At 46.1% G+C, this 15,415-nt stretch overlaps 2 protein-coding genes and 1 long non-coding RNA gene across 3 annotated transcripts in view; 1 reads left to right on the top strand and 2 right to left on the bottom strand.

The window, feature by feature from the left end:
* Positions 1-15,415, bottom strand: part of LOC135368981 (TBC1 domain family member 2A-like) — a 216,382-nt gene that overhangs the window by 182,281 nt on the left and 18,686 nt on the right. Inside the window, exons 3-17 of the mRNA XM_064602567.1 lie at positions 12,012-12,192; positions 11,852-11,924; positions 11,225-11,311; positions 9,414-9,531; positions 7,605-8,046; positions 7,451-7,546; positions 6,156-6,290; positions 4,917-5,063; positions 4,709-4,841; positions 4,561-4,631; positions 3,670-3,859; positions 2,492-2,644; positions 2,240-2,329; positions 2,048-2,172; positions 996-1,206 (exon numbers count right to left, since the gene is read on the bottom strand). Coding sequence (XP_064458637.1) covers positions 996-1,206; positions 2,048-2,172; positions 2,240-2,329; positions 2,492-2,644; positions 3,670-3,859; positions 4,561-4,631; positions 4,709-4,841; positions 4,917-5,063; positions 6,156-6,290; positions 7,451-7,546; positions 7,605-8,046; positions 9,414-9,531; positions 11,225-11,311; positions 11,852-11,924; positions 12,012-12,192 — 2,252 coding nt within the window. The remainder of the gene's footprint in view (positions 1-995; positions 1,207-2,047; positions 2,173-2,239; positions 2,330-2,491; positions 2,645-3,669; positions 3,860-4,560; positions 4,632-4,708; positions 4,842-4,916; positions 5,064-6,155; positions 6,291-7,450; positions 7,547-7,604; positions 8,047-9,413; positions 9,532-11,224; positions 11,312-11,851; positions 11,925-12,011; positions 12,193-15,415) is intronic.
* LOC135368986 (uncharacterized) lies at positions 4,325-6,350 on the top strand. The gene is made up of 4 exons (XR_010414915.1): positions 4,325-4,518; positions 4,608-4,726; positions 4,879-5,078; positions 5,772-6,350. It is a non-coding gene; the product is annotated as an uncharacterized LOC135368986 (long non-coding RNA).
* On the bottom strand, positions 13,285-14,449 carry LOC135367995 (meiotic recombination protein DMC1/LIM15 homolog). Its single transcript, XM_064601082.1, has one exon. The coding sequence runs from the start codon at positions 14,344-14,346 to the stop codon at positions 13,324-13,326; it is 1,023 nt and encodes a 340-aa protein (XP_064457152.1). The 5' UTR covers positions 14,347-14,449; the 3' UTR covers positions 13,285-13,323.

Raw genomic sequence — 15,415 nt, 5'->3', positions numbered from 1 at the left:
AGGTTCGAATTGCCATAGACCTTCTAACACAGTCTTCATTTTGACACAGTGTCATTACTCAGTTTAAAAGCAGTTTTCTTTTTACATTTGCGACATGCATAACGAGCCTTATAAACCCGATTTTTACCTGTATATAATACATATAATACCAGTAACATATATAATACATATAAGTACATATAATACCAGAAACGTTACACCCGAATTCACCCGCACTGGATGCTGACGTTTTCCGCCCGATTATTTTTACTTCCCGAATCTGGCAAAAAATATTTCCCGAAAGCCTCAGATCCTAAATATACGTGACAAGAATTCATGTTACGCACATTTGGTCAACGAGCGAGATAAATATTCTGTTCAGAATTCGAGGGCAACACAACCAGGTACAAGCAGTGCCATCTGGGCAACGTGATAATAATCGCGGCACGTGAAAGAAGGAATTTGCATGTGCAAAAGTAAAAAAAAAGGGTGTCTCAGATTCCAGATGAACCCGGTCTGGCACGGCTTGTGGCTTGCTTGCCGACACAACGCCTTACCTTATTCAACACGCTCGCTCTCTTCACATTCGCTCCTACATAATTTTCTCATACACATAATATTTCTTTTGAGCAAACACAGGATCCTGCTGTGTTTACACCTAAAACACGAGGCTCTAGTTCCAAGCAGTAGCACATCGTGTCAGGGGCACATCCGGACCCTCAGTTTTGAGGGGGGAGGGGGGTCTTTGTCGGAGCGTGTAATGGGAGAGGGGAGAGAGGGAATTCCAACGTATAACGTGACATGTTTTTTACCCCCCCCCCCCGGATCCGCCACTGCATTGTGGATGAGTAAACGCACGAGTAAATGCATTCATCATTCAAATATTCACTCCAGTGTCTCACTGCGTAAAAGTATAGTATTTATGAACTTGTTCACATCACGACGCCCACTTCGGGAACACGTGTGAAACACGAACAAGACAAAAGACAATGGATGAATAATAAGGGATGGCCTACCTCAAAGGGCACTGAGTCAAAGAAGATAGCGAGGAACCAGTTGAGGGTGACGGTGCAGAGCTCGATGTCCAGGTGGGCCAAGTGATGATGCAGGCGAGGCAATGTCTCCCGTAACAGGTTCTTGAGCACTTCCTGGTCGGCCTGGGCTCCCACTAGGCTATGGTCGAAGTAGTTGCTGGCAAAGTACCTCTCGGTGATGGCCACTAGGCACCTGTGAAAGTACATACAAAGGACAAAATCTGCTGAAGAAGATGATCATTAGGGTATTAGGGTACTTGTGTTTTAGGGTACTTCAATCCTACGTTACTACACTCCAGCCCAGGCGATCATTCAATTACACTTGCTCGAGAGATTCTCCGGCAATGGATCACCCTGCCCTCACACCCATGATTATCCCAGTAAACCACTAATATCCCTAAGATATCCCTACAAGGTCGTTAACGTCCTGAATATCTGGATATCCAAGCGATATCTGTGAGATATCGCAGAACAACATTCGCGTTTGTTTCACCTATAGTAAATAACTGATGTCCCAGGGACGTCTGTAGGATACCGCGCTTTGGATGTTTGAAAAGAAGCAGCCTGCATCCCCGAGGTATCCGCCTCTAGCATTCCAAGAAATTTCGCGGAATCGGCCATGTCTCCGGAACGTGCTGTTTCCCTCAGAATGGTCTGTTTTTCGTGGAATACTCAATCTTACAGAATTATGTAAGGATTTCATCTGATCTGTGACATTTGCGTCAGTTAAACCCGTGTTGGCACTTACACGACTGAACGTGCCGCGACAAAAGGAAATCTAACGACGGCAACGCCCAGACAGAGATTGAGTTTCTTCGTGCACTGAAAAGTTACTAAAGGTTGGAAGAACGCACAAAATGAGTCGGTGTGCCATCTTGGGACAATGCTGCACTTTCTTTTTTCTTTTTTTTCTCTCGCCCACATAATCCCGCGGATTTGTAAAGCCCGCTTCAGAGAGCAGAAAGCTAGGGGCTTCACGACACATTGGTTTCTTAGCCGCCCCCAAGGACAGCCGTGGTCAAATGGATGCTCACCAAAATGCATCCTCGGCCTCCAGAAAAAGCAGGCACATCCCAACGAGGAAATTCATTCCCTGACAGTACCCTAATGTAGGGTTATGAAGGCAGAACGCCTGTAGCACTTCCTGCAACTTGCGGATCTGCGTCGCAAAGAATTAGAATTGAGCAAAGCCAATATAGAAGAGTTGCGAACGACACACCACTCACCCCGTCGGCATCAGCATCACCGAAACGTATGTTGTTGGGTAGCGTCCTTAGCAGGTCCAGAGAAATCTGGCGCTTATTCTGCGAGACCACCTGAATAGTAGCGAGCAAAAGTAATGAAATACATTGCAGGTAACGAAGTACCTAGCCTGTTACGAATCACAATCAATGACTTCTTCGGAAATTTTATTACTGTTTTTTCAGCAATCAAAGTTACACATGATTATACCACCTAGTTTTTTTGTCAGAATTTACCTCAGACTCTGGGGCCATGCAGCACAGGTTGCTGTAATAATGTTTTCCTTTGTCTTCGACAATGTCCTGGATCCTGCACCAGAAGAGAGCTCTCCAGACACGGCTCCGAAACGCGTCCGGAATTCCGTTGCGAACCAGAGCTTTCAGTTCTTTCTATGTGAAAGGACAGAATTAAGTGGAAATATGAATATACAGTCAAGGCTCGATATAAGGGACCCTCATAATCCAGCAGAAAAGGTAAGTTGTGCCTAGAGTATGCTATAGTACATAAAAACTAAGGAATAAAAAAGGAATTTCCTTTGTTTTTTGCTATCAAGTTTACGGTATGCTAGGACAGCCCCTCTATCAATCAGTTCACCACATAAAATGTTGTCAGACACTCTTCTTTCTGCTAAAGTGTGAAGTGGGACTCAACCATTGGAACCCAGTGCCACAAAAGTCCATTGTTACACCCTAATAAAACAAAATTAAAATTTTATCTGCTGTAGCCAATAGTCCACTAAAATCAGGTCTGTTGAAAACAAAGTTTCGCGCATTAATAATGTAGAGAGACCAAATGAAACAAGGGGTATGGTATCTGGATGCCAATTATAGGTGGATCCATTCGTACGATATGCTACAAATGTGGCACGCCAAAATTGTGGAATACACTTGGAATGCACAAATTCCCACAGCATGGATAGAGCCTGAAGTTTTAGGGTTTTACCTGATTCTTCCCCGAATTTGCACCCCGAATTGAAGGTCGCCTCTTTAGGGTGAAACCCAATTTTTACCCGGTAAATTGTCGATAGGAATGCCGATGTCTGTAGGAATGCACTAACTTACTTGTTTGGCAGAATAATGCAGTTACATCACCGTTTGTACCAAACCGCTACAGTTGGTTTGAATAACTGAGCCCGATTTCTCCCCGAATTTAGCGTACTGGAAGTTTTTTCACCCGAATTTGCATGAATTTAGTGCACATGTTTATTTACCCGATTTTTACCCCCCGAATGTAGGAAAAAATATTTCCCGAAAACTTCAGGCTCTAAGCATGGATAGAATTGTAGCAGAAAACAGCAACGGGGTAGTGTATCGCTGATGGCGATGAAACTCCCCATTCATCATCTTAAAAATAAAGTTGTTGTTGTTGTTGTTGCAGAAAACAGTAGTGCAATTGCCAGCTGATGATGACTTACTCTATTTGTGAGGTCATCGCCATGCTGCACAAGGTACTCATTCCAATGCAACAGGTGTATCTCAGATGTGGGCATGAGATTCCTGTAGTGTTGATGAAGCTTCCTGCAGAGGTAATGCAGAGCCAGGCTCTCCTCCGTAAAGTTGTGCTGGAAGCCCAGGGCGTCAACATGCTGAAGCGTTTTGTTCTGCCTGAAGGATACGCATAAGTTAGGTGCAGATGCGACACAACATAGCACAGATGCAGTGAGAGAACGGCAGAAGAAGCAAGACACATGTTTACCTACGGATGACCAACACAGGGTCATGCACAAGTCGTATTTATTTTCTTCAATTCTGTGGTTTGCACAAACTCCTAGCTCATCGTTGACGTCTCAGATCACAAACTACTGGTGAATTTACTCACACAGTACTACCAAGCACACGCTCACAAATGACAAAAGATCCCAGCGCGGTATCGGGAGGCCCGCCGTTGCCCGCTGGCACTAAAAGGAAGCTACTTCCACAACTCCGAGCGCTCCGATTGGCTGGATGAAAAAGCGTTTGTGGTGCAGTGCTGCGGAGATGCAGCATGGAGCGGTTCTCGAAAACCGTCTGGAAACGCCGCGCAACAGCTGCCTCGCAGTCTCAGAGCGCGCGGCACCGCCTCAAGAAACGCATGTGTGAATCCAGCTTTAAAGATTTGCACTGCCTCTGCAGCTAAGGAAGCCCTAGCGACAGTAACATCACTCTGCACTGTTGTGCAGCCGTCACCATATCCTAGTATTGGCACTGCTAAGTCAGAGTACATGAAGCATGCACCCTAAGGCTAACATTTGGGAACCCAAGTTGGGAGTGCATTAATTGTGCAAGTAAGTATGGTAATTTGTTATTCATTGTGTATCTCGACATACCTGTCGTAGGTAGGTAATGAAGAATCGGTTTTTCGGGCCTCTCTTAGGAGCTGTAGGATACGTGTTGCATGCTGAAACGGAACCAAAAGTAAACCGGATATTAAGGCAAGACAGGGCCGCCTCCGTCACGAGAAAACGGTTCTCTTACCCTATCACCACCGTAGAGGTAAACTTCGAAATTCTCTGGGCCTTCACTCGAACGAATTCTGATGGCAGACTGCATCAAGAACACGTAGTCTCGTTTCAGTTGGTCTATTTCTTTGCACTGGTCTTGTAGCGAACTGCAATAACATCAGAATCCCCCTCATCCACTCGCAGTTAACTCCGACAAAACTGTGAAGAAGCTAAGTACTGACCTCTTATACGATGTGGCATCCGTTTGTTGCTGCTGAAGCATCTTAGACAACTTGAGCACTTCTTCATTGAGGAAACGATTGTGGCTTTGGAGGATTCGACACCTGTCGTTCAATTTTTGAAATCCCGTACCCTTCCACGGAGAATATCTGGAACACAACAAAGTAAGATATTGGTCTATAGACAGAGACATATATGCAGCAAGGCCCAGTTAGTGAGAAAAAATACCATATAAGTGTGCATGTATGTATAGCATTGCGTTCTCAGCTTTTTACAATTTTTCCAAATTGGCTGTTAAATAATCCGGTTTTATGTGAGAAGCTGTAAAACGAGGTAAAATATGGTAAAATCTGGCAATATCACTTTAATGAGCAGGTTTTCATGAGGAAAAGTAAAGCAATGAATGCAAAGCATTCTGGCTGAGTTTGTGCTTTGCTAAGCTTTGGTTCACAGGCTTCTGCAAGTTTTGCCCAAAGCAACAGTGATGCAAGTCGGGAGGTAGGTAGAGACAGGTTTTAGAAGGTTCTAGGCAATCAAGGTTTTTTTTTTCTGCGGAAAATCTAGAATTTAGTGGTAGGGAATCAGAAATTCTGCAACTTTCCGCAGGAAGTGTTTGCGCGTCTAGGCCGACAGAGATGTACGAAGACAAAATCTTTACGTATTAACTCGCATGACAAGAAGTAAAGTGTTCGAAACACAAATCCAAATACAGTTGTAGCTAAGCACCACATGGTACCTTGTGCTGTTTTAACAGTAGCATAACGCAGTTATAACACAGTGTAACGGCTGAAAAACAATCAGGTGTTTTCGTAGACTTCTTCATGACATACTAACCTTTGCACCCTTGTTTCTCCAAGTGGGATGCTTAGTCATCGCACGCTTCACCGCGAGGAACACGCAATATGGGATATCACCGATGGGATCAAAACAGAAGTGGTGAAGATGGGATGGATGTGAGCTCAACCAGTGTTGCCAACATGAGATGCGTGGTACATGTTTGTTTTCCTAGCAGTTAGGTTGCGTGAAAAACTGCGTTATGAGCTGCAAGTCCATCCACCTCCAGCACTAAAGCTGTGTTACTTCAGACAAGCTCCATAGTTCCGCAAAATTCAGCGATACGTCCTAATTTCAGCGCATTTTCTGGGAATTGCTGAAAAGTCTGAATATATGAATCCCGTCTGTACATATATGAATCCTCGCATACGGCATGCACCATACGATTGTTAGTGTACATGACTCACTTGCGCTCTTCGCTCGAAGACTCCATCAAATGGATCTGTTCGTGCAGTTCTGAGAGCATCTCCTCCCTCTCAATAAGCTCGTTCTTCTGAGAAGTTTCTCGATTCAGGGCCTTGGCAAGCTCACACTTTGTTGCCCTGCAACATAATGATGGTGAAGATCTGGTGCAGGCTACGATTAAGCAATTAATAAATGGACAAGCGAGACTACTTCAAAAGCGTTAGCAAGCCAAAAGGAATGTTGACTGTGTAACTGATGTAAGATCACAAGTTTATCAATCAGTAAAAGACAAACATTCGAGGCTGAGTAATGTGACAGAGAAACATCTATGAAATATACTTTTCATGAATGATTAGATATTATTATTATGTACAAAATTTGAACCTGCAAAATACATGACAAGCTGTTTTTCTTAGACATCTTCCAGAATTTAAGGACTCCAAATCCTAAGGACCCTTCCTCGCTTGCGACAACATGGATTCGAAAAAAAGTTTGCGCACAAATCTGGGCACCCTTTCCAACTCCTCTCGCACGACCACGTCAGGGTGTCACATGACCAGGAGCTAGTCGGGCTCTTTTCCCATTGTGTGAACCAGGGTTGAGATGGTTATGAGCTGTGAACTTTCATTCCCTTGTTTGCTGTCAGACCAAAAACAAAGCGAAAAAGAAGTTGCTACAATGAACTCTGAGAGGACATCATATTCCTTCAAACAAGAAGTGAAATTGTGCACAGAATCATAATTGATGACACACTGGTTGAAATTTGTACTGCTGTTGCGGCCTTGCAGGCTTTCTTCGATATGCCATCAATGTTGGAGCTAGACATGCCCCATCGCCATCTGCATGACAAAGCGAAAGAACTGTACAAAAAACATAACAGCGGCTTTGTGGTTATCCTTGGAGAACTGACAGCAGTGTTGCAGCCTCTCAACATTTCTGTTAATGAGTCTATAAGGCAAACCTGCGTGCAGAGTATCAAGGATGGCTATAGTAGCCGAGTGCATTCACCTCCAGGAAAGAAGTGAAGAGTGTTGCCAGGGGCAATCATGCACCGGGTTTCTGACGTGTGGAAGGATGTAAAGCCAGAAATGATTGAGAAATCATTCAATAAGTGTGCCATAAGCAATGCCTTGCATGGCTGCAAAGACAAGACACTACGGATATGTCTCTGCGGCAAACTCCAACACAGGATGAGTTGTACTCAAATCTAAGGAACTCCCTACTTTGAGCAGAATCATATTGAAAAAAAGAAATTAACATAATCATAATTAAAAAAGAAACAGTAATTCCTACTCACATCAGTTCGGCTTCCAGATCTTGCAGCCGTAGAGAAAGCAGCGACTCTCCGTGGCTGATTGCGGAGTCGCTGGATACGGACTGACCCGACGTGGAACTGCAATTTACGTTCAAAGCTGCACATTGAAAAGCTTCCCAGTATACATAATACACACCTTGCACGTTGCGTCCTAAAACACTCTTTACTCGCATCCGCATTTATCATGCGGAGGTACCTCATGCGCTCTTCCGCGATTGCACTTCGTGGACAGTACCCTTTCTCTAGATCTCCGACGTCAGAGTCTGTATCACAGTCCGACGTGACACCTGTCGTGCTGCTGTATTGGCTGGCTCTGCGCAAGAGGTCTGCTTCGTTGCAATCGCAGTTACGGGTGCGCTGCTCCGAGCCATCGGCCTTCCCGTCCCCATTCTCGCCACGAGGCTCTGAAGCGGGCACGGATTCCGTTACCGGAACTCCGTCGGAAGACGAGCTCGAGTTGCGGAAGGCTCGGTCGGAAGGGCAGTAAGAAATTTGTTTCTCTTTTCCAACGTCGTCTTCTTCCACGGACGAGGAATGGCGGATGGGTGGAAGACGGGTTGATGCATGGATGGACCTCGCTGCGGAAACGAGAGTAAGTTCTTGTGACATTTGCGCAGCTGTTTAATTCGTTAAAGGAGCACTGAGGTAGTCATCCCTTTCTTTCCCTCTGTTTTTTTTTTCTTTCTTTTTTGCTGCAGCATGTTTTATAACAGATAAAATGAGCTCCAACTGAGCAAAAATCAGCAAAATTCTTCGAGCGCGTGCACGAGGCATCTGTCCCGCAGACCTTTCAAGAATCTTCCACTCGTGAAACGAGCATAGCGGAGAACGAGGGAACGTCGTGGCGTAACGTGATCCTCTCTGGCATGTGACTCGTGACAGTGGGTGCGTTAAGTAGGCGCCCCTCTTCTGGCGCGCTCAAATCGGGTGTATGACACACCCGGAGCGGCCACTACACAACGAAAAGCAACTTTGGAGCGCTACACTGCTCGCGCGCTGATGCCGCTCCCTGTTGTCTGCTCATGCAGTGCACAGAGGAAGAACACGTTGGCCCCCTGACAACACCGAATGTCCTCTGGATGTACGACTCGGATTCGTACGTCCGATGGATATCCGAGGGATGTCCATCGGACGTATGAACTCTTTAGGACATTATTGGTACATCCAGAGGACATTCTGTGTTGTTGGGGCTTAGTTTGAACCTATAGTAATGTTGGAAGAGACGAGTACGGTTGTGAAGACTTCTCCTTGTAACAGCGAATGAAATGGAACAAAATGGGAAATTGTAACAGACGTCATAAGAGCTGTTTGCTGTGAAGATGGCTGCAATAGAGCACCGCATTTCCCGTGAATATCCGTGTGGAAATTGTCCGCTAATCAAAGTGCATGATAACAGTTATAAAAATATTACAGCTAACTGAAATCGGAGCACTGGGTAACATAGAAAGTCCGTATCTTGCTTCAGAGCCCACACTTCGAAGGTCGTCTTGCCGCCGCTCACCAGGAAGTGCATCACGGAAAATCTCGAGAACCCGGAGATCATCTGCTTCCATGCACCGAAACGAAACGGGCGCGTGAAAAGCGAATAGGAGTCTCACGCTCCTGGGTGAGCGAGCGGCGCTTGTGTCGCGTTAAGTGAGCGGTGTCTGGAACACTCGCGCTCCGGGGCACTGACCGGAATTCTGTAATATATCAAATATTTCCCGAAAGACACGTGATTCTGAGGGAAACGGAGGTTCCGCGAGACGTGGCAAATTCCGCGAAATATTGTGAAATTTTGCGGAATCGCAGATTCACGGAAAGCTAGGGGCTCTAATCAGAGGATGTATACATATTATACACAGTATGTATTATAGCAGTAACAGATCACAATGACCTACCACCCTGTCAAGCTGCCACAAGTAAATGGCACAACAACACATGAACAATTCCGTGTGTCGCTCACTTTGAGGATAGTGCATCGACAACTTCCTCTCGGGACCAGTACGAAAGGACTGACTGCGTAGCCACCGTCGCTTTCCATTTCCTAGGTGTCTGCCTGGACATCGAAGTTCTCGGTCGGTCTGAAACAACGGAAACTTCTTTGTTAAAGAGAAACCACGACATGCTGGCAAAATAAGTCTTCTCGCAGAAAAGCCTTCTCGTGAACAATACACATTTGTTAATGATAATTCCTCTCTTTCTCACATTACGTCACGTGTCCAGCATGGCTCTGTATTGGGTCCCCTACTATTCCCAAGCTACCTCAATGAACTCCCAACTAATCTTTGATCTGCAGTCCGACTATTCACCGACGACTGTGTCGTTTATAAACATATGACATATCCCCAAGACCAAATACGCCTCCAATCAGACCTTAGTCTTATTGACTCATGGTGCTCAACTTGGCTGATGCCACTAAACACATCTAAATGTTCTTACCTCCACGTCGGCAGACACAACCCTTTGTACCCTTACAAACTCTGTGACACCTTAGTTAGTCACACTCGCTAAATTGCTGGTGGAAAAATTACAGCACGCGGTATATCCGCACCCGATCCGCTGCCTTCGCATCCGCATCCGATCCGCATCCGACCTCGAGCCATCCGCATCCGATCCGCACGCCGCAAAAAAGTGCTAAATTTTCATCAGAAACCGAAAGTATGTTGCGGATATCCGCTTCCACCCGCGGATGGTGCAGGGCTCTACCGCAGACGCCATCGTAGCAAACAACTAATGGAAAAAAAAAAAAGAAAAAACATGAGGGCGAGAGAACGATGTGGAGAGGGACAACCTCCTCCAGTTCCCGCGAGCGCCTTCGGAGTCGCGCGCTCTGCAACGCACGCATCCAATCCCCGTCAGTTATGCGCAGGTAAAGCACCGCGTTCTCATTTTGTGAAGACTAAGGCTCTTCAAAATGCATCCTTAATTTGTTTTCAATGGAAATAATAATAATAATAATAATATTGCTTCTCAATCTCGTGCGATATGCGAACAAACGCTTTCAAGACGATCGCTGTATCGAAGTCTCGTTTACATGTACCTCAATGGGTGAGCTTATGGGAAAGTGCAACTGGATCGTAATATCGGAGTTATCGTTATATCTAACATCGTAATAAACGGGCTCGACTTATTAACATTACCCTGTGCAGCACGTGTATCAAACAAGTCAGCAACAACCATTATGAAAACACACGATATAACGATGTTGGTAGATCGCCGCCGTGTTTACACCCTGTATAAAGTCGTGCAACTTTGTTCCCATCGAAGCTCGTGTCTCCGTGGTGAACAATGATGTGTACGCGACGACCATGCATGCAGTGATATTTGCAGGAAAATTAACATTCCCGCGAAGCGGGATTTAAAAATCCGCGGGATTCCGCAGGCAAGAGAAAACAAGCAAAAAATAATTAAAACGTGGCCGCATTCTCCCAAGACCACGAAGCATACCGACTCAGCGTTTTCAGTGCGCAAAGAAAATTAGACTCAACTGTGACAATTTCTCACCGGGATTTCCTGCCGTTAGATTTTCTTTCGTCGCTGCACGTTCAGTCGATAAGGCGCGTGGGGTATAATTACAGCTGCGACAGATCGAGTTGGGCCCGCGAAAAATCTCGCAGATCGATTGAAATCCTTACATATAGATCCGCAATACATCGGACATTCCGCGAAAAACGCGCGATTCTCAGGGGAACAGGAGCTCCTGCGAGACACGGCCAATTCCGCGAAATTTTGCGGAATCACTGAAAGCTGTATAGGGGCTCTGACAACACTTACAGGAAGTGAGCATTTCCTCGACAGTTCCGGAGCAGACATCGGCTGTGCTTCTTCAGTGGTGCTGTCGCGGAATGTGTCTCTATTCGCCTACGGTGTGAAACAGGCATTATCACTATCACTGCGTGTAATTGTTGCCAGACATCTTTACTATTTTTTTTTTTCCTTGAAAGGTACTGAGAACATGAGAAAAGTGATGTTCTGTGGCTGGAACAACATAGAAAAGACAAATACATACACAAGGCCTCAAATTGCCTAAGAAATTAACGAAGAAAGATGGAAGTCACTGAGAAGGTTAGCCAGCGCGCGCGTAGGACTGGGACCCACACCTTCTGGATTACCGTCATCCAGTCCAGATCCGGTAATCCAGAAGATGTGGGTTCGAGTCCTACAGCTGGCTAACCTTTTCAGTGACTTCCATCTTTCTCCGCTAGTCGCTATAAAGCTTACGTTAACACTCAATTTTTCTTTCTTTCTTTTTTTTTTAGGGGGGGGGGGGTTCAGAAGTTTTCTTTTTTTTTTATTAGAACCTTACTCAGGCAAAGCGAAACAGCAGGCAACATGCACACTCACGTCAACGTGCCACTTCTGAATATAGTATCCTCGAGAAAAAAAAAAAGAACGTCTTACCTGAAGTGCCACGACCCATATCATCATGGACTCATGATTGTCGGCAGCGAAGACGAATTCTTTCCCTTCTGAGCTATTGAACGAGAAATAAGTACTTTTTGACTCAATGAATTTTGCTCTCTGTGTAAAGGTTTCGGCAATAATGCGTCGGCATACATACTGGATGACAAAGCTGTTTTTCTCGTCGCTGAGTAGCGTGATGGCTGCACTCTTGAGGTCTATCATCGCCAGTGGTGGCCTCTCGAGGTTGGCATCCGACTCGTTCTTGTAGGACACCAGACGACAATCGGACTTGTCGAAAACGTACCACTGCCGCCTTCTTCCTTTGAGACGTGCCAGCGCTGAAACGATATAGTGCCATTTCAATCCCTGTTCATCACCGACAATAACGCCGAAAATTCGACGCCAATTAGTAGAGTATTTTCTGCGCAACTTGATGTAATGCATGGCAAGAACAGAAGACGGATGTTGAGAGTATGCCGGAATTCCCTCTCTGAAAATCGGAGAAAACGTCACTCGGACAAGGACAATCAGTGAGCGCCCTCTGGCGCGGACAACTCCAACCAGGCAGCGGCCGGAAGGCCTCTGGCAACCGGTGCGAACGCGAAGCAGACAAGCTCGAAGACAATCACCTGCGCTGCGACGTAACAACTACGAGTCCGCCAATCACGACGTTGCTTCCAGCAGCCGTAGCTATGGAAACGAGCCGCCATCAGCCACTAGTAGTCGCAGAAAGCCTGTGTTTCAAAATAGTCTGCGGCGATTGGCTGACATCTGGGCTGGTTGCTACGATTGGCGGACTACGTCTACGTGCGAAGGAGGATGCCTTCTGTATCTAGGTGGCGTTGTCCCATTCGCTTGCCTGGCTTACGTCATCACGATGTCACTATCGCTGGGGCTTCTTTAACTGCAGAGGGAGTGCGAATCTTTAAAACTCGTTTACTTAATACGTAAGCAGTTCGCGGAAGAGAAACTTGGCAAAGTAGACTGGTGAAGGGGTACCGAACACCCCTGCATGTTTGTATGTATGTATATGTAGGTTTGAACGGTTTTGGTATAGGACTTCTAAGCTGCAATATTGCAAGAGTGCATTCCTCCCACCAAGCAAAGGAGTGGGGGAATATGAACTGTACCAACAAGTATGATAAAACATGTACTGATAACCAAGACAAGTAAGGTTGGTTGGCCAGTTTGTCGGCGGCGTTGTTAACGCAGGGTGGTATGCCTGCAATGTTCCATCAGCCTAACAAAGCGGAGCGTCCTCTTCTTCTTAAAGGGGCGATGTTGATGGTGATGTATGATGCAACCTGTAAGTGCATGCTGGTTGACTTGTAACCGAGCTTTATTATTTTAACCCTGTGCATCCACACTGATGACATCACAAACTGACATAATATATATTACATTGTTGAGCTCACGAAGCCATAGCCAATACTTTGTCACAAAATCTTTATTAAAAAAAACAATGACGTTCACTCGGACGCATCAGCAATTCCTCCTGGAGTGATCGCGAAGGATGCCTCATTTTCAGGCTGATCTGGGCTGTCGTAGATCTTCGCGATCCGAACTTCGCCTCGTCCTTTTCGAAGCGCAATTCTCGTTGTGGACGCGTGCGCCAAAATATGGCCCCCGATCGGCTTCTTGGGGTCAGCCTGGAAGCTCATGGCCGCCCCGGGGTCGGCCGTCATCTGGTTCGTGATGAACACAGCCACGTTGTACTCTTCGGAAATCTTTTGGAGTTTCGACAGCATCTGCGCTAGCTTCTGCTGACGATCTGCAAGTTCAGCTCGACCACTGAAATCGACGCGAAACAGAGCCATGATGGAGTCGACGACCAGCAGGCGATAAATACCAGCTTCTTCGTGAAACTTGGCCGCGACCTGGTCTAACATGTCCATCTGGTGCTCGCTGGTGAACGCTCGTGAGTATAAAATATTCTCCAACATGGCGTCGTGATCTAGATTAAAGCGATCCGCGATTTCGCGGAGTCTGTCCGGTCTGAAGGTGTTTTCCGTGTCAATGAATATGGCTTTGCCGCCGCTGTAACCGTTATCCCCCGGAAGTTGGCACGTCACGCAAAGTGTGTGAGAAAGTTGCGTTTTGCCCGTTCTGAATTCGCCGAACACTTCGGTTATTGCCATGCTCTCAACTCCTCCGCCCATGAGCTTGTCCAGTTCTTTGCTGCCTGTCGGAATCCGGTACACGAGCCGGCGTCGTTCGCTTACTTCGAGGGCTGTTAGAAAGCCGGCGCATTCGGCAATCTTGGCGACGATTTCTTTAATTTTGTCCACTTTGGCTTCCGATATGCCTTTGATGTTACAAAGCCTCTTACGCGTCGTCATCTGAATCCCTTTCACCGTACATATTCCGGCTGACTTCAGTTTTTTTATATCTGCGACGTTGATGCCGTGCTGTTGGAGCACGTCGATATCTTGGAAGAACTCTTCTTCCTCTGTCTCGAAGTGTGGAACTTCTTCTACGACTTGGTCTCCCATGGTTGTGCCCCACTTGTTGAGCGCGTAGTACGGTCCCACGATTAAAATAACAGATGTGCGATTGTCGCGTGGTAGTTAACGTCCTCGGTTGTTGTATACAACGCTAAAAGTGAAGAAAATGGTTTTGTACTTCTAAGCATAAATCGCAAACATTGAAATCTGCGCAGACGCTTCAAATTTACTGGCGCAAAGGAACGAAACTGCGAAGCAGACGACAGCCCGCGCCCGAGTTAGCATGGTTGCCAAACTGCGAAGAGATACGTGACTAAACTATCGTCCGCAGGCTAAAAGCACGTTCAATCCGATTTGTGCTTTGGACTTCTGTTTTGTTTCGAATAATAGACTCAATCCAAGTAAAACGAAGACACGCCCTTCCACAACATGAACCTGTTTGTGAGAATTTCTTGGATTCAGCCACCAGTTCAGTTTTGCGTAGATTCGCAAATCTGTATTTGTTCATAGCTATAACATGGTCACTGGCGCAAAATAAAGACGTTGAACGTCGAAGAAGCAGAAATTTTGCGTGAAAATTGCAGTCAGTGCACACGCATCGGTGTTACGTATCTGTGAATATCGCGAAAACAAGAAGCGCTACACCAATAAATATGATTACGGCAAAAGCCCTGTCTGATACCGATAATGACCGAAATTGCCACCGACGACAAAAATCGAGCAAAGCTAGCGCTTAAACTCGGGCTCTCTATCAAACTCCGCGTTCGTCCCATCGCTCATAAACAGCTCTGCACGTCAGTTATGTCAATATACAAGAGCTATACATAGCCAGGTGAGCATATTTGCGCAGAAGCACGGTGAGGCCGATGCACTTTTGAAATGGCCTTTGTCGCGGCGACGACGTTTCCATGACAACGACACCGCTGTGCAAAGAACAATTTGTCCTGACACTAACTGGGACGCACATGTTGGAAAACAATCGAGTACAGGGATCGTCGAATTGGATTCTCTCAGCGGGAAGTCGGAATGTCCGATTCGGACTATTTCTTTTGTCGTAAAAAAGTAAAAAAGAAAGGTCAAAACGCCAATCAGGAACATAACTTTTAGCACACTTCTA

This window comes from Ornithodoros turicata, chromosome 9, assembly GCF_037126465.1.
Source record: "Ornithodoros turicata isolate Travis chromosome 9, ASM3712646v1, whole genome shotgun sequence".
Classification (NCBI taxonomy): Eukaryota; Metazoa; Arthropoda; class Arachnida; order Ixodida; family Argasidae; genus Ornithodoros; species Ornithodoros turicata.
This window is presented reverse-complemented; position numbering and strand designations above follow the sequence as displayed.

Coding starts and splice junctions, on each gene's coding strand:
- LOC135367995 (XM_064601082.1), bottom strand. CDS start 14,346: ATGGGAGACCAAGTCGTAGAAGAAGTTCCACACTTCGAGACAGAGGAA.